Genomic DNA, 20,119 nt, shown 5'->3' with positions numbered 1-20,119 from the left:
TACAGAAATAAATACAAACTAAAGCTAAATTCTTATTATTCTTATATTTTCAAAGTCACGGTACATTAAGTGGACAAAAGAGCCATATGGTCCACCCTCTGTTATTCTCTATTCACAAAATAAAATGACCCTTACTGTGTAGATCACAAGAACTATTTATTTGCAATATTTAAAAGTTTAGGGTCATTTTGGTCGTTGATTTAATTGTGTTATCGGATATCTAGTTAGGATTAATTAATCAAAGTTAAATCATTAATTTGGCACGGAGGGTCAAGCTGCGTGTGACTCGACAGAAATACATTTTGTTTGGTGACGAGAAAAGTTTAATCGTATTTACATAGATAGATATAAATCTTACATCCTGTATTTTGTAGTGTTTTTAAAATTCATCATCATCATCATCATTTCAGCTATAGGACGTCCACTGCTGAACATAGGCCTCCCCTAATGCTTTCCACGTTGATCGATTGGTAGCAGCCTGCATCCAGCTAAATTTTTAAAATTAAACTCGGGAAAAGCCCTCTGGACCTATTTTTTTACCAATTTATCCATTTAATTAGACAATGTGGTTAACTTTTGTAGCAAAGAAATAAGGATGAAACTGAGACATTATTGTCAGTATGGTTTATTATTTTTTTAAGGTCACAATTTTTTTTAAAGGCTCAAATCAAAATCAAAAATATTTTATTCAGTTGTTGTCATGTTGTACCTACCTATCACCTGTTAAAACTGTAAGACCAAATCATGTTGCTTTGTAATATGTTTTCACACATGTTTACGTAAATAAATATCTTTATCTATATCTTTATCTTTATCAGTTTAGACAAATATTAAGGCACGTATAACCGTAAAAAAGTCAAGTAAAAAAAATGCTTTTTTGCACTGAAAATGTAAAATTTCTGCAACTTACTATTATAATGCGATATCTTTATGTTTAAAGCATTGGGTTAATAAAGGAACGCTCTTAACCGATCGCGATAACCCTTAAGCCGTACGTTCATTAAATAGAGTATTTTTAATCCGACTCGTTATTCGGAATCGCGAAAATCGATTCCGTAATCGATTAACCGAATCCGCGGCTTAAAATATAGGGTGCAAAAAATAAGAACCCAATTTAAGGGGATGGTTTTTGAATCATCTGGTCGATGATTTCAGTGGAGCAATATAGAAAAACTAACGGTGTAAAAAAATCATCTTGTTAAATTACTAAAGACGATATAGTATACCTAAATTAGTTTAAGAACTTTACTATACTGCTTAACAAAAGTTTATTGCCCATCTAAAGTAATTTATTAATCAGAAATTAATCAGGACCATTAAGTAAAAAAACAATTATGTATATAGAAAATATTAATTTATGCACTCGCACAGCAGTTGCGTAGCTGTTTTATTTAATTTTACAATTACTTTTTATTCATTTTTTATCTATGTCACTCTCTTAAACTTGTCTCGTACTTTTTAACATCCTATATTCGGCCGATGCCCATTCGATACAATGCTGAGGTTAGTAGGGTTGACGAATAGTTTTACAAAAATGATCAATTAAGTTCTGAATAAAAAGCCATTATGTCTGTTTTAAGAAAAAAATAAGTTGACACAATAATATTGAATGTAAATTATGTAAAAAGTCATCTTTTTACTAAATAACACAGTTTTCGGTTTCATATAAAATTCTTCTTTTTTTTGCCTAGAAATGAGTTCTCAGTCAATTGAGTTGATAATCGACGAAACTTCACTACACGCCACTAATTAACTTGAACCTTTAGTTTAAAGCTGCGGCGCCACTTTACTTAGTGGTAAAGATTTCAGAGATGCGTTCATCAGACAGAGGTTTCAACTCAGGAGTGTTCACTCTCAGTTGTTTCAACCCATTTAATTAAAAAAAAAGTTCAAAAAAAGAATCGGCCGAACCCATAGCTTATTCGGCCAAAAAGACGAACGACTGCCAACCCTAAAGCGGTTCGGCTCAAACGAAATGAAATGCAAGGATTGTTTGCCTCCAATCGGATATTAAGGTGCGTTGTTTTCGAAGCTCGTTCTTTGCCGATTAAATGTTTTCGAAGTTCGTTCTTTGGCGATTAAATTATAGTCACGTCAGTACCGCCATTGTTACCTACAACTGGTTCGCCGTGAATGCTTTCAATAAAATAGTTGAAACTTTTGCAGGGTTTAAAGTTTTTCCACGAATTTCATGGAAAAATTTGGTTTGGGGTTCCTCTTTTCATAAGTTGAGTTACGTTAAATAAACAACCATCTTTTTAGGAAAATATTTCAACCATAGCTCACGAATCTCGTAATAGGCAGTCTGAAACATTCTAAAACATTAATTTTCAAAGTAATTTCTCAGAAACCTTAAGACAGTAATTAAGATGACTAATTAATTCAACGCTCATGTTTACATATCCATCATTACGTCATAATAAAATAATCCAACATGAAGTTTAAGAACCATAAACCAAAACAACCTCGAAAAGAGTGTCACCGGTTTTTCCCCTAACAATCTGCGCCCTTTTTAAATTTATTAACAATTTTTTATCAGCGCTCTCGAAGACTTTTTATAATGGCCGCCTTTTGTAGGACGTCCAAATCAGGTCTGGGTAAACGCGATAACTCGGCCCCGGCTAATGAAGCTAGCGAAAGCAAATTTGGCATCTGAATGTACTTTGCAAGGCTTGCGGCCAGTGACAGAAGAAAAAAGCATTTTGCTAGCTTGCACCCACTCCTATAGATGTAGGAGTAGAGTCTCCTACCTTCATAGGACCACTTGAAGTGATTGATGATGATAAACCGAGGCCAAAATTCCAGTTTACTAACTGATGAATCTTTCTCGAAGATATCATCGGGCTAAAACGGCTGGGCAGCGCTTGGGAAGCTTCGCGACAACTGCTCGTCCAAAATGCCAAGTCACAAGACTTAAATCTTTGACCAGAATGTTGCCATTGATGACTTACAGAACGGATACGTGATCCCTTATTTCTATGGGCCGCATAAGAAGGTGCAAGGTCACCCAAACTGTGTTGTAGCGTTAGAAGTCCAGATTATAGAGGCAAAGTATTGTCAAACTATAAATGGTATTGATCAGGGCACATAGCTCGTAGAACTGATGGCCGTTGGGGCAGAAGTGAACCACGAACTGGAAGACGTATAGTCCAGTCAAATTAGACATGAACCCTGCAATAATTCGCATACAGCTGAAAATTGGTACGAATGTTCGGAGCACCATTATGAATTAACTGTGAAAAGTCCCCATCGATCCGACATGTGCTAAAAAAAAAATTCAAGATCAAACTTAAAAAATACGGCTTTTTGAGATTTTCAGCCAAACGGTAAGTTTTATCACAAAAATATGTATGACAAGGTTTAAGACCATACAATTATCTATCAAAAATGTCTATACACTTTCTCCTAAGAGTCAGCGTTTCTGAGATTCGATGATCCGAAGAGTCAAAAAAGTGTTTTCTTCATAACGGTCTTACACATAAATCCAATTGTATCATAATGTGTTGTCGACGTCGAATATAAAATGATTAACCTTAATGTCATTTGTCATCTTTAATTGTCGAAAAATGTTTGCAACTTTGACGAAGCACTGCACCGTGAGTTTCTAAGATACGAAGTTTTCGTGTCTATTATGTTTAAGAGCTCTTATATGCACACGTCACTACTCTACTTGTAACTCTATGGTCACTCTTTTAGCCCGGTCAAGTCAGAAAATCCAGGTTATAATAATTCGCATAGAGCTGAAAATTTGTGTGATTGTTGAGAACACCATCCTTAATGAAATGTCAAAAGTCCCCAGCGATCCGTCATTTGAAAAAAAAAATTACGAAGTCCAAGTTTTTTGCATTTTTCCGCCATACAGTAAACTTATCATAAGAAATGATAAGAAATAGTAGTAGATCATAAAATTATCTATTAAAATTGTCTTTGCCCCTTTTTCCTAAGAGTCACCGTTTATGTGGTAACGATGCAAAAAGTTGGAGAATTCGCATTCAGTTAACTACTCCAAAAGTCCACAACTTCAACTCTATTAAAATAGTTTTGAATTGAACAGGATAACTGGACTAGTATTAGGCTTCCCACTCGGTGAACTGACAATCTAATGAAGGTCGTGGAAAGCACCTGGATGCGCAGGACCGATCGTTGTGAAATCCTAACAGGAGACCTTTGTTCAGCAGTGAGCGTTCTTTGCCTACCATTCTTTATTTTATACAGGGTGGCCAAAACAGTGAGGTCTAAAAGAAAAATTTAGATTCCTTACATCAAGGTGTACCTAAATCACCCCCATGTATATTATACGATTGTGCTTAGTTTAGGAGATAGAGTTAATTTTGTGATATTTTAAAATTTTATGACCTAGTAGGCTTTAAACATTTTTATCTTTTTTTTGGGTTGACTTTTTTCAGATTTCTTTTTTTCGACAGATTTTTTATGAATTGCAGATGTTTGAAAAAAATAATCACCTTTCTATCTTTGATTCAAGATACAAAAGTTTTGCTAGAAACATTAAAATTATGCTTTTATCAGAACACTATCAAATTTTCAACTTAAAAGTTTAAGTAAAAAAAAGAACTTCCATAGGTCCAAACCCATTTTAAAAACTGCGCCGTTTCCTGAACATTCATAATAATACAAAAAAAGATCTACTTAATAGGCCACTATTTCCTGTAATCGGTCCACTAAAGTGGTAAGTCGGAGATTCCGTTACGTGTTTTTGACTTTCTTAGAGTGAATTAATATTGGGAATCCCCTAAGTTTACATTACGTAGAACAGATTTAGAGCACTAACTGGACAGAACATGTTTTTATTCTCAACGAGGAAGCTCTTGCCCTTCATCACACCTGGTGGAAACTGATGATTATGCTGAAGGTGGAAGGGAACTTCAACTACAAAGGAACTATGGCTGCCTACCTCCAAATTCCGGAACACATTGTTATTTTAAGTAAGTTTTGATGAACATAAACCAAATATCCCTCCTTCTTCTTCTCACTGTAGTAGATATTTCAAGGGTAATAGTAAAATGTAGCAACTGCCTCTGTCTCCAAGTGGTAAGAGGTAAGCTTCAGAGGTCCCGGGTTTGATTCCCAGTAGAGGTGAAATTTTCTGCTCGGTTTGGTTGGTGGTAGGGTTTGATCTAAGTCTGCCTGGCTAGCAACTCTATTTTCCTAAGTCTGTCACTATAGCAATAATGTTAAAAGCATTACTGTATTCCGGCATTTGGAGGTAGGAAGCCATAGTTCCTCTGTAGTTGAAGTTCCCTTCCACCTTCAGCCTAATCATCAGTTTCCTCCAGGTGTTATGAAGGGCAAGAGCTTCCTCGTTGAGAATAAAAACATGTTCTGTCCAGTTACTGCTTTAAATCTGTTCTACGTAATGTAAACTTAGAGGATTCCCAATATTAATTCACTCTAAGAAAGTCAAAAACATGTATAGGAATCTCCGACTTACCACTTAAGTGGACCGATTACAGGAAATAGTGGCCTATTAAGTACATGTTTTTTTGTATTATTATGAATGTTCAGGAAACGGCGCAGTTTTTAAAATGGGTTTGGACCTATGGAAGTTCTTTTTTTTACTTAAACTTTTAAGTTGAAAATTTGATAGTGTTCTGATAAAAGCATAATTTTAATGTTTCTAGCAAAACTTTTGTATCTTAAATCAAAGATAGGAAGGTGATTATTTTTTTCAAACATCTGCAATTCATAACAAATCTGTCGAAAAAAAGAAATCTGAAAAAAGTCAACCCAAAAAAAGATAAAAATATTTAAAGCCTACTAGGTCATAAAATTTTAAAATATCACAAAATTAACTCTGTCTCCTAAACTAAGCACAATCGTATAATATACATAGGGGTGATTTAGGTACACCTTGATGTAAGAAATCTAAATTTTTCTTTTAGACCTCACTGTTTTGGCCACCCTGTATCTTCTTTCTATCAGTGTGAGGCAACCCTGAAATATCTCTCTCGCAAAATGGGTAACAAGGTTGCCAATGTTGCCATCTCCCCTTTTGAAATAAGTAAGAAATTCCATAGCTATAACTGTGTTTGTAAACAGAATGGAAACCATTTTTGAATGCAGAAAGTAGGTTACGGAAAAATGGGGGAATCAATTTTAGATGACAATGTTTTTGGCAGGATTATCATTAAATTGGACTGTAAAAACGAGAAGTTAGAACACAAGTTACTGAAATTATTTCATCCATAATTTTACAATAAAATAAATGGGAAAGTTTTGTCTGTTTGTTAAGTTTTCATGCCCAAACTGCTGAAGAAAAAATAATTTTAGGATTGAGATTAATGGGATCAAGAAGTACATAAGGTACTTACACTTTTGTCACAAAAACAAATCTTTTAGTAGCTTAATTACTAGTCAATCTACATCATCTCAGCCATAGGACATAGGACTGCTGAACATAGGCATCCCCCAATGCTTTCCATGTTGCCCGATTTGTAGCGGCCTGCGTCAAAATTAATTAGCCGTTAATAAATAAGCAACAAATTAAGTCAATATTTTAGAAGAGGAAAGTCTAAAATTCTAAATGTTAAAAACAACCCAGAAGCCAGGCCCAGGTGCAGATTCAAATCCCGGCCATTACGTTCTGTGTTGATTAATTGTAGGACTTACTGACCTGCTTATGATTCTGCAGTCATTGTGTTTCTGTAAAGCACATCAGGCTTCACATTTTTGATGCAAAATAGCAACCTTATTACAAAGAGATAAAAGCTGTCGTCTGCACATTCAAAGATCAGGGTGTCTTCGAAATTATATTCTTTTTTTAGAGGTAAAAATAGTTCGATTTTCAAAATGCTGTCGACATTGAAGACTATTGGCAATTGACATCTTATGTAATTGTGATAGATGCGATTTTACAATAGACAATGATAATGGCTGATTTTAAATTGAGAATACATTTTGAATTCGAGGATATTTTTTTTATTTCTGTTTTTTAAAGCTATTATGCCTCTTGCCAGTGTCGAATTAAATACTTTGGAGTTGCTGAAGTAAAAATAACACTTAAATAACTTTTTTAGTTAAAAATTTAAAGCAGGTCTTAACTAAAAGTGCCAATATTTGCCAAAGAGAACCTAAAACTATTTTAGCAACTAATTGACCTTTTGTATATCTAGTCTGCATTTTAAAAAGTCAAATAAAAGAGAACTTTGGCCTATTTAAGATGATATTTACTTAAAAGAACAAATTAATTAGTAGCGGGCCGGCCTCCCACTAGGTGGAGCGACGATCTGGTGAAGGTCGCGGGAAGCGCCTGGATGCGGGCAGCGCAGGACCGGTCTTTGTAGAAATCCTTGGGGAAGGCCTTTGTCCAGCAGTGGACGTCATTTGGCTGAAATGAAGCATGTGACGTCAGAATTGATATTTTCGTACACGCTTTTATAGAGCAAGAGCCACTAAACGCCTGTCATTATTTTATAAAAGCTGTTAGCTGATAAATCCTGGCATTGGCAGCTACCCTAAGTTTATCTGGCAAGACGTTGGAACGGTCAAAACTATTTGTGCTATTTAGCTCTTAGTCCATTACATCTTCCTCATACCTATGACATACGCCCGTATTCACAAACAATGCTTTCTAAAGCTGCTAATCGAACGCACAGCGATGAATAGAGCTGTAATTGGTTCGTGTGTGACCCTGTGCGTCCACGCGCACTGTGAGACATATATTGTTAATACGGGCGTTAGTCCACATTACATTTTCCTCGTACCTATGACATACGCCTGTATTCACAAAAGATGCTTGACGCAGCAAATCGAGTGCACAGCGTTGAATAGAGCACTGTGATTGGTTCGTGTGTCACCCTGTGCGTCCACGCGCACTGTGAGACATATATTGTTAATACGGGCGTTAGTCCATTACATTTTTCTCATACCTATGACATTCAAAATGGCCTCCCTTGCACAGTCGGACCGCGGGCGGATCGCGTGCGTTTAAACTGACTGCAAATTGCAGGTGTGTTCTGCAGACCGCTGCAGGGTGACCATGGTTAAACTGTTTTTAATTTATTTATTCAAAGCAATTGTATACCCAAATCAATTACCTCTTTTCATTGCATAACTTTTATTTTGAAAAAAAAAAAAAACTTTATCTGTTTAAGTTACTAATATGTAATAACAGTAAACTCATATTAAAAAATTCAACCTTACGAAAAATGTGGTCTGCTTTTTAAACTAATGAAAAAGTTTCATTTACATTTTACACTGCGCCGCTAGTCCCAAACTAAGCAAAGCTTGTACTATGGGTACTTACTAGAGAACGGATATAAACGTACTTAAATACTTTTTTATTGTAAATACATACATATTATACATAGAAAACACCCAGACCCGTCACAGTTAAAAGAAACATTTACAATCATATGCCTAGATCACCATCATACATTATGCTCAATTATTATATCATTAAAGTATTTAAAACAATAATCTAAATAGCGACGAATAACCGTCAAATGCTCCAACATCGCTTTCATAAACAATAAGCTTTCCAAAGCAATCTAAACAGCAATAAATTATGTAAATTAAGAGCATTAATATTTTAATAACGCAACATCCCAAAAAAGCGGTCCCAATACAACACGGGACTATTTCGAAATAGTCCGGAAGAAATAAAAATTAATGGACACCGCAGCACGCATGTACGGGCCAGATTTAAGACGTTCTCTCCTCACCACTAATATGACCTAAATGATGGAATTATCCACAACCCGCCGTTTTTGTTTTACAATCCGCCCGGGACCGGTTCAGAGCGGTTAATAGCGGCTTAAACCAGAAAAATCGTGCATTAAAATCGCACTGGAACACGTATTTAGCTTAATACGCCTTTTAATATGAGTGCCTATTTAAAAGTTTGTGTTGGAGAAAAATACGGGCGCATTTAGTTTTAAAACTAATGTTGGTTTTGACCTAAATCAATTTAATGAACTTTCGGCAGCCGCCATTTTAGTTTCGCAGTTCGGGGTACGATTATATTTTAATGGAATGTCATTTATATAGAAATTCCTTGAGTTCAAGCTTGACCACAAGCTCGAGTTTTACAAAACCAGTTAATTAAACTAAACGCTAAAACTAAATAACTAACTTAAAATACTTATTATGCAACTAAACTCGTGTCAGCTACATCTGTTTAACGAAAAAGCATTATAATAATACAAAATAACAAAAAAACTGTTGTATAATTCTATTTAACAGCAAAAAAGGTAATTTGCAATTGGCCTACTTTAGTTTTTTGTTACAACAATAGTGTCAAATAAAAGAATCGGTCTGATAATTCCTAAAAGATTAAAAACTGTTTCGATTCGTTCCACCAATGTCACGGTTCGGCGCTAAAACCTAATAACATTGGCTTTTTATTTACCACTTAGGTTATAAGTTAATTAAATACTTTATTTTAATGTCTCTATTAACCATTTTTTTCTCATATTTTTTTAATAGTTATAGTAAAATCATATTTTTTTTTATCGGTAAAGACTCAAATTGTTTTAAGCTTCGTACTGGCTACTCCTAAACTCACAATAAAAGAAAAAAACTTTATATTTTTTAGCTACATACACTTATGTTTTCTTGCGTGCCAGTGTTGCACAAATTTAAAATCTTACATTACCTTTTCAACCTCGTATTCATTCTTTTTGGATTATACTGGCCACAACTGTACAAGCATTTGTAGAAAAATAAACATAAACAGAGAGCATAGAGTTTTTATTTCACTACGCTTTTTTACGTAGAAGGTAAAATAAAACATTTTAAATAGTTCTTGTATTGCTGTGCTTGCGACTTCGTTTACATGAAAATCAGTATAAATGATAAATAAAAAGAAAAGCAGGATTCAATCTCCATTTTAGGCTCAATATAAATAAATTGTACTAAATTATGTAGTACAATGAGCTTCTTAGTACTTTTTGAGTATATTTGTAACATAACATACCTACTTACATTTAACCACACTGCCCCTCATTTCCAAGCTCTAGCTACACTATTTCTACTTTATCTTCATGAAAAATAAATAGAGTATTTGCATAATACTCAATCAAAATCTACAAACAAACCACAAAGTTCAACCGTCTCATTTGCATGAATGGGAAATTCAAAAACCAAATAAAGCATGTCCCGTATCCCCTAAAGGTAGTTATTCAAATATAACGCCACGCACGTACGATCCCGTAGCACCTTTCATTAGTACCAAAAAATGCTAATTCCATACAAAATTTGCATGCAGCTGTCAAAATTTTACGCACAAAGTGTGAAATCGAGTAATGAGTCCCGGGTTTTGATTGTCGAGGGTTGATATAAGTTTGGAAACGTACGGGAGGTTATTTTGGACGCACCTACTACTATACAAGCAAGTGTATCATTTAGTACCAAATAAATATTTTTTCTTTCTTTCTTTAAAAAAAAAATAGAAATGTTTGCTAAGACCAATAATTAAAAAATACCATTTTATACGTAGATATAAAGCAATCTAAACACTTAGCTTTTTACAAGAATTATGATCACAAGAATAAGGGCAATTTCGCAATGCTACGGTTTCCTATGAACACTAACATGGCGTCCGACATCATTGTCAAATATCCTTTACCACGTCCATACGACGACAACATCTGAAGGAGATCACAACAGACACACAACATTTCTAAAAGCATTCTGACGTATAGAAGAATACAGCAAGGAAGCACGAGCTCTTAATACACTAAAAAAAATCGCTATTCTTACATCCCATCAGTATGTAACACTGTCGTAAATGATACAACAACAAACTACAATTGTATTCCAGTTTGTAGCCCGCTAAAAATAGTCATTCAAGCTCTCTAATATTAGACGAGACAATGGACAAAAAACGTAGCCGTGCGTCAAATCATGGCATGTGGTATACGATATACAGGTCAAGAAACCTGTTTAAACAAGCGTTGGCTAGACAAGTGGTATAATATCGCTCTTAGATTATTAAAATTTAGTGTCCCCAGAGGCGGAAATCGTTGACGTCCCACCAGCCGAAACGACATGGGACTACAACATAGTATTTGAAGAGTTATAGTGATTTCATTCTAGCTCCTGCCCACGGGTTTGCTCGCGTTAATACGGTCATCTTTCAGATGAAGCTGTGGATGAAGTTTTTGATATCGCTGCGATAGCATTTCTATGCTTCTTCTTCTGATGATCTTATGACTCGAATTACTAGGCGATAACAGCTCAAACATTTTGACTGCAACTTCAAGGACGTGGGTTGGTTGATCCGCTGTACTATTTAGTAAACCCACCCTGTGTGTCAGGACCAGGATTTGTTGGTAGTTTATTTTTTAGCTTAATTAGAGGGGTAACAGGAATGAGCTTAAAACTGCTGTCTGAATCCGATGTAATTCTCCATGACATTATAGTATCGTATGGATCATGCTAAATGGGTAGAAAAATATTATTTACTAGCTGAACCGGCGAACTTCGTACAGCCTATATTCATCATGGATAATGTAGGATTGTAATGGCGAAAGAATTTTTCAAATCGGTCCAGTAATTTCGAAACTTATTCAATAAACAATCAAATCTTTCCTCTTTATAATATTCCGTAGATTCTAATGTAATGTTGTTTAAAAATATCCCGCACCGTTAATCATGGAACCAACTTTATTAAACCATTCCCGAGTTAACAGTTGGATCTTGCTATGATTTTTGTATTTGACTTACTTTTTACCGCTACGGTTTTGCAGATTTAATGCCCGTTTTCACCATCAAACCCTATTTTTTAAGTAACCCATACGGTAACATTAACAGGAATTTTGTTTTCAAAGGGGTTAAAAATTAGTGATTTATGGTGAAAACGGGCATTTAGTCTCTCGTGCTATTTACATATTTATTGGACTAGTGTTTTGAGAGGAGTAGAATAGAATAGTACCCACTCTTCCCGTGGATGAGGCGAATAAAGGCCAAAATATCTGAACTTTCGTTTTCTTCAACGCAAACCGTCTGGCCAGCGTAGGGAGTGTAAGCCAAATCTTCCCTTGCCTCTGGTAAATTAAGAAAGGTTGTGTGGACAAAGCTGCAGGCGGTAAGCTAGTAAAAAATAAAACTCTTTTAATAACAAGCTCGTGGGCTGACAATATCTGTCGCAGAGTGGTTCTGGAATGGAGATCACGTATCGGCAAACGTAGTATAGATAAAACTCGATGGATCAATGACCTTAAGAAGATAGCTGGAAGTATCTGTATGAAAAAAGCGAAGATCGTGCTTTGTGGCGTTCCTTAGGGAAAGCTTTGAACATTTGTTAATTTATTTTCGGTCAAACCTTCTGTCCTACTACTATACTTGACAAAATACCTCATTATCATCATCATCTCAGCCATAGGACGTCCACTGCTGAACATAGGCCTCCCCCAATGCTTTCCATGTTGCCCGGTTGGTAGAGACCTGCGTCCAGCGCCTTCCTGCTACCTTTATGATGTCGTCAGTCCACCACTCCAGAACCTTGCTGCACCTTCGGCCGTCAGTTCTACTATGTGCCCTGCCCATTGCCACTTCAGCTTGCTAATCCGTCAGGCTGTGTCAGCGGCTTTAGTTCGTTTACGGATCTCCTCATTTCTGATTCGATCTCGTAAAGAACACAAAATACCTAAATAATGTATTTTTGCCTTATCTGGGAATAGAACCCAACACCCACGGATTGCGAAAGTCCGTCTCTCTAACCACTAAACCATAGAGGCGTCTATCAATTAATCTTTCAGACACTTTCGCTTCCAAATTGAAGGTTCGCCTCCCAAATAGAGTTGAACCTACCAAAAAAAACCCTCACGCCCAAGTCCGTGAAACTGCGAAATATGACATTACTGGCAACACCGTGACCAAACGATTTTATGCACTCAAAAGTTATTACACCATAGATTTCAATTAACGGGTCTAGCCTAAACTGCTGCTGTGCGATATCCATCTGTATTACTGGGGAGAGAAGTCCTTTTTGTCTTGTTCTTTAGATGGTTCAACTGTGCGGTAGAGACATAGTAGAAAATGATGTCAGTAGACTATTTATTAAGTGGCTACATAAATACGTTATACGTTTTACTGCGGTGTAGCGCTATGTTCATGTAAAAAACCCTTTTACCTTAATAATGGCAAAAAATATTCAGTGTGTAGCGCTTCTTCATTTGAATAGGTATATCTTTTTGACTTTGCAATACTTTACAACGAATTGTCTGGACTGTGCCTATAGATTGCCTATTGTAGGTAATATTCATCATTGATTACTATTCGGCAAAATCGTAGGTACAATAATAGTTATTAAGGACAGCTCGCAATCATCGTTAAACAACGATGTTAAGTACTTAAAAAATTGACTCATGCATGACATCACACCATTAAGCGTTTTATCACTGCATTGCAGCAATTCATCTATTGTTCTTTTATGGATTCCGAGAAAAGTAAGTTACTAAGCAATTTATTATAAGACAGGCTCTACCATTGCAATGAATTCGAATGTGATTCTAACGCCCGTTAATATTCTAAAAAAATAAAAATAAAATTCACGAACTTTGCTTGCTAGAGTGAAGCCAGCAAATCGAACGCACAGCGTTGAATAGAGCTCTGTGATTAGTTCGTGTGTCATTGTGCGTCCACGCGCACTGTGAGACCTCATAGTAATATTTGTGAATATGGGCGTTAGTTGTGTTACTAAGTAATTTATTATGAGACAGGCTCTACTATTGCAATGAATAAGAATGTCATTCTAAGAGTGAACCAAATGCACCCACTGCTTCCATCTTTTTACTATGGAATGACAATTAATAAAGCTCATATTCGCTTGACAAGCCAAGGGCAAGGAATCCGTTAGGGTCTTCCTACCTGCTTTTTTTCAGTTTGGTTGGCGCGTTTTGATTAAAAATAAAAACCTGAATCTCCCGCGACACGATCTGTGGATCATTATTATTAATAATTCTGTTAATTATTGATGTGTATGAGACTCATTTGCATACTTTACACGCTTTAGGGAGATATTTGCAAGCTAATGGTTTTCGGAAATTTATCTATGTCCCTACTAATATTATAAATGCGAAAGTAACTCTGTCCGTCTGTGTCGCTTTCACGCCTAAACCACTGAACCGATAGAGATAGTTCGAGTCCCGGGAATGGACATAGGATAGTTTTTATCCCGGTTTTTGACAGACAAACTTTCACGGGGGTCAAGCCGCAGCTCAGGCGGAAAGCTAGCTTCAATATCTAGTTCTAGACAAGATTAACATTCGGTTTGTTCTTAACCGACCGACGAGGTTTTCACTTCGACACGTGTTTTCACATTTACCTAATCATATTAAAATATTGAAGTCTGATTAATACCTACGTAAGTATTAGGCTTCAAAAAATGCTTGCTTTATGTGTAACTACTCGTACCTATTTTAGTTTTAACTTAAATACTTCATGTAGTTTTCTACACGGAAAGTTTTAGCGCCGAGTCTTAACAAAAGCAATAAAAATATTTTCATACAATAAATTATGAATAAATTGATTGTAATTCCGAATGTCCGCAATATTTATTTTGTAATTGGGCCATTTAAAGAATTCTGTTAAGTTTTAAACTGCCTACAGCCATCGTTGACAGGCGAATGTTTCTGTGAATTGAACCCTCTGGCTTTCTCAATAAGGTTCAATATTAGTAAACATATCCCGAACATGTTTAACGACGTCAGATACAGATCATATCATGCTATAATTCGTTGTCGGTTTTTTGCTGCTCATGAAAACGTAATCGAGTGCGTAATAAAATTAATTCATAATAAACACTGCAGTTTATGGTCGGTACAGATTTTTCTTGACGTTTTTTACGATGTATGATTTATAAAATGCACGTAAGTATTATTTTATTTTTACCTAAGCTGCATAAGTTGGTATGCAACATGATTCATTAATTCTTTTCTCTAATTACCGGACAATTAAATAAAAAAGTTTGTATGCTGAAACGATAGACGGTTATATCGGAAAATCAGTTTTGCTTGATACTGGCAAGTTGTAAGAGTCATTGCAAAGCCATTAAATTAAAACGAAATAAATAAAAAGAAACATATTTCCGAAATTCGAATGCGTTCAAATTTGAATATCGAACGCCCACGTCAACGTGTCAGCCGATACAATAACACATTGAATCGAATCAGTGTGCCTACCATGAGTTTACGTTATGTGAGCTCGCTAGCGAATACGTCAAAAAATTCTATGAAGATTTTATTTCTTGAAAGTAGCCACTAGGGGCGCTGCACAATATGTCATACATTTAAATGTCATTTTTTTACGCAGTCGCTAGCGAGCACACCTAACGTAAACTCATGGTAGGCACACAGCAGGATATTGAATCGAAATTCGAATGTTTTATGGTGATGCGGACGTTGGTTATCGGAGGGCTTATGTTTATACTAACCAGATAACGGCTTTCTGGATAACTTAAGCAAAAAACCGAATTTTGATAACGTTTATCATTATTATAGAGAAATAGGGTTACGCTATGCCTTGGGCCTTTTTAAGTGAATAGGTTTTTACAGTTGACAGCACATCAGGCTATATTGTTTTGTTGAAAAATAGCACCTACCTATAACAAACACATAAGATTACACATTTGTAACTTCACATTGATACTCGTTGAGGGATAATCCCCATTGCAAAAGTACTCAAAGTCAACAGGTTTCAATAACATTTGAGATTGCCGAAAAGTGGATGACTTTGTGTTGAACAATACACATTTTATCTTAATGGTAGCTAAAAAACAGTATCATTGTACTTCAGAAAAAATACTGGCCATTAGTCTCCATCGCCAATTTAGATAATATTATTTTAAATTCAGTTTGAACTTGGAAGTCTTAAGACGACGTCTATGTCTATATGTAAGAACTTTTATATACCAACATTGGAGCAATAAAAAATTTGAATTTGAATTTGACGATCGGCGCGTCAAAAATCTATTACGTAGGCACAGACTACAGCTTAGCTTAGCTAGATCTTATGTAGTTGTAATACGTGCTACTTCACAACAAAAAAGTACAGGTCAACTGTACCTCTTTCACTTTTGTTTTCTTTTTTGCACAGATTCACAAACCCAACCGGGTACGTTTCAACCGACAGTTTGTGGGATTGGACAACGGCATAACGTTATCTATTTTGAGCCACGCATTCTAATGGCCGACCAACCTTTTTCTAAATACCTGCCAGTTTTGAGACCCGATAGTTCTACGATATACAAACCCGAATAAAGCATAGAAACATAGCACTGGATGCACATGGACAAAACGAAACCGGCTTGAAAATTTGACTTAGACTTTGAACTTACAGTTCAAATTTTCTTTATTTGCATAGACTATTTAAATAGTACTTACAAATCGTCAAATATTTTGCTCTTAAGGAGCCTCTACATGTCTCAATATCTTTTTAGTTGGGAGCTCTACTCTCTAGATTGTTGAAAAGTCTACCTTTGTCTACCTTGGACAAACGATTCACCTAGGTAGGTCCAATTTCGAGAAAAAGATCAATCGTCAAATCCAACTGGGCTGGTAAACACATCTTTTTGTCCAAAATACCTCAGTGCCTAAAGACCAAAGTCTACAATCAGTGTGTTACCAGTGAAGACATATGGTTCCGAAACGTGGCCTCTCACTATAGGCCTTATAAAGAAGCTCAAAGTTGCACAGCGTGCTCTTGAGAGGGCTATGCTCGGTGTTTCTTCACGAGATCGAATCAGAAATGAAGAGATCCGTAAACGAACTAAAATCGCTGTAGCAGCCCAAAGGATTAGCGTTCCAGAACCCGCTAAATTTAAAAAAAAAAAAAGTTTTGTAACAGACATGAATAAGCAGATCCATAATATTGCTTCTATGCTTTCTTTCATCTCATGCCTTTTTTCGACGTAGGGGGCGGTTTTTACCACAGATAAGTATTCGATACTTCTGTTTTTGGGGTAATCTTAATTATACTTTACCTGTTTTAGAGATCGTGACTCCGATAATTAACTATTTTATTTTGGGACTTTTTGAAAGAAACTTTCTTAAACATTGTTCAGATGGCGATAAAATTCTTGAGGTTGAATATAGTCGTACTAATTTCGTTTTAAACTAATTTGAGAATTAACATTCTCGTGAATGTTACGTTGTAAAATTAGGGATGAATTAATTAGTAAAATTTTTTTGACTTACCTGCTACATTTTCATTGCGTGTATTAAAATTTAATAATATACGTTTACATACGAGTAAATCCTATTGTAGGAAAGAATGTAATTAATAATTTGTTTCTTTCTAATGAATCAGTCTCATAATTAAGTTACACTGCATTTAACTGTCATCAAAATCAAACTCATTTATTTCTTTGAATACTAAGGTATGTATTTACAAAGAAACATTTGATATACGATTAAATGATGTAATTACTTTCAGGCGTACCTACCTAACTGTTTTATGTAGGTCTTGTACATTATTGAATGAAACCCTAAGAATCATGAAAGGAAAGTCGTACAAATTCGCCTTCCAATTTTAATTAACATTTTGTGAACTACATTTATTATTAATATAACTAATTACTTGACAACCTTGACAGCAGTTCACCGAACCATATTGATAACTACAGGGTGACTTTTAAATCGTTGGCATCCTTTTAAACTAAGACTCTACTCATGGTTCATAGTACATTCCCTGAATATGAGACAAATCCAATGAGTTATAATTTCAAAAATTAAAACTTGTACAGATGACAGCACATATTTCGTTGTAGTAGATGTTATTCTGCAACAAAAATTTATAATCTGAAGTGCTGTTAACTGTACAATCGTTTTGAACTCTTTTTAAGAGCACACTAATGCAAATAAATAACCGCCTCTGTAACTTAGTGGTAAGACCACCTGCTTCAGACGCAGAGGTCCCGGGTTCGATTCCCAGTGGGGGCAGATTTGACAGACAGGGCAAACTCATTGGATTTGTCTCATATTCAGGGAATGTACTATGAGTAGTCTTAATTTAACAGGATGCCAACGACTTCAATGACACCCTGTATATTCTCTCTTATTAACCATATTACCAATATTGCCATCAAACTACTAATAACTTGAAAGTCCCTGAAATTACGATAATTTGTGATGTTCCCAATTTTGTGGAAAATTATATTTCATGGGCGTTCGGATTTTAACGGATTAAACATTTTTTTATCAACAATATTCAGGATTGGTTCAATGATGGATTCATTATGTGCTTTTAATCATTGTCACCACCACACGAATACTATAAGCACTTACAGGGCAGATAATGTAACATCCTAGACTGCATCCCACTTAACATCAGTTGCGATTGCGGTCAAATACCTGCCTTGTTCTGCATAAAAAACCATCATCAGAGGTGGAATTGTGTACTATAAAGCAATTGTTATCATTTGACAGTTCATAACGTACGATAAAGTCAGTTAAACAAAGCGTCTGACAGAATAATCGTACCTAAGTACGTTATGAACTGTCAAATGATTACGATTGCTTTACACAATTCCACCTCAGGTCATTTTAGTCTCCATAGCAGTAGCACGACCCTCTCAATGAGGGCTATCGTTTTAGCGCTCACCAGTTAGCGCCACTGTAGAGTAAGGTCCTGTCACTTGCTAGTAGCGAAGACAGTGGCACCAACTGGTGAGCGCTAAAGTGGTAGGAGGACTATCGCATTTGCACTCATCAAGATGGCGCCACTGTAGAGTAAGGTCCTGTCAATCGCCAGGGGTGCCAACTGTTAAGTATAAAAACGATAGCCCTCATTCATCTGAGCCAAATGGAGGATTTCGCCTACACTTCCCACGCTGGCCAAACGGGTTGGTGATTTAAAAACAAAAAATCTTAACTACCTACATACTTACAAGAAAGAAGCTTTTATCCTAGACTTCGTTCGAATCTATTTTGATATGTCACACATTCTTCTTGTAGTCAATTACTACTTAAGTGCATCAATAATGCATTTTCATATCTTTAACTTGAGAAATGATGGACTCTACATTCTAAATTTTATTCCATATTGCGCAACACCTTCAAGTCGCTTTGCGAAAAAAGTTGCCTTAGTTTTCATCTAAGATTCAATTTCTAACTGCATACCAAATTAATCCAATATGTAATTACTTTTCGATTTTAACAATTCTTGTTAATTAATTAAAACATAAATTGTTTCTTTATCGAAAGTTCTTCGGAATAAAGTCCATTGAACTAATGAAAACTTGTCTCGCATTTCGGTAAGTGCATAAATGGCATGCAACGCCGAACTCTCGGCATAATAGTAACTTAAGATTGTAAACTCTGGCCATCGAACACCAGGCGAGTTTACCTGTTTTTTTATTCTAAAACCGAAACGAAAGGGACGCAAGATCGAGTTCCGAGCGTGTGGAGATTCCTACCTATGGAAACGGAACGACCAAGACTTGGGGTGACGACGCCAACAATGCACAACCTATCTGGTTCTAATAACCGGCGGAGTTGTGTAACCCACGCGGAGTGTACGCCGGCTAAGTGGGATAGGCCTCCGCGAATAGGTAGTGTAATACGGCAAGCGCGCGCGGACTGGCAACGTGCGCCGCGCATTCTTCACCATTCACCAATCCCAAGCAACTTCACGCCAGTTGCCCCCCGGCCGCGTGCGAAGACAGACGCACGCTCGACGCTCCCCCGAAACTATCGTCAAAATAACTGTTAAACAATTTAAAGTGTTACAAATCGATTCGCACCGCGAAATTTGACAGTGTAAAAGTGATGACAAGTGACGCGTGCCCACCAACACTCGCCGAACGATGACCGAAACTTTGGAGAAAAAAAGTTGGAAATGCAATCGGCCTCACCAAAAAAATATATTGTGCTCGTAATGTAGTGATGTACCGATGGGATCCCAGTGCGACCGAAATCTTGTAGCTAGTGATGTGTACTGTGATATAAAAAATCGACAATCAAGTAGATGATTGCCGTTCGTGATAATATTAGTTTATTAGTTACCAAAGATTCCTGATGATCTTGTACATTAGTTTGTGTTTCATATTGGTAGTTTTAGGTGAGTACCGTTGTAATAGTTTACACACTATAATTACACGTTATCGTAAGATTTATTGGACCGGCCCGGGCCTCATTTGTGTTCTGAGTAATTACAGTTA

At 36.1% G+C, this 20,119-nt stretch overlaps 1 protein-coding gene across 2 annotated transcripts in view; it reads left to right on the top strand.

Moving 5' to 3' along the window:
• Positions 1–20,119, top strand: part of LOC135084243 (uncharacterized) — a 739,141-nt gene that overhangs the window by 671,439 nt on the left and 47,583 nt on the right. Inside the window, exon 1 of one of the 2 annotated variants that reach the window (XM_063979011.1) lies at positions 19,610–20,019. The exons of the other annotated variant lie outside the window; for it this stretch is intronic. Coding sequence (XP_063835081.1) covers positions 19,977–20,019 — 43 coding nt within the window. The 5' untranslated portion in view covers positions 19,610–19,976. Of the gene's footprint in view, positions 1–19,609; positions 20,020–20,119 lie in introns of those variants that run through there. 2 annotated transcript variants of the gene reach the window in all.

The sequence above is a fragment of the Ostrinia nubilalis genome, chromosome 25, assembly GCF_963855985.1.
Source record: "Ostrinia nubilalis chromosome 25, ilOstNubi1.1, whole genome shotgun sequence".
NCBI classification, from domain to species: domain Eukaryota; kingdom Metazoa; phylum Arthropoda; class Insecta; order Lepidoptera; family Crambidae; genus Ostrinia; species Ostrinia nubilalis.
This window is presented reverse-complemented; position numbering and strand designations above follow the sequence as displayed.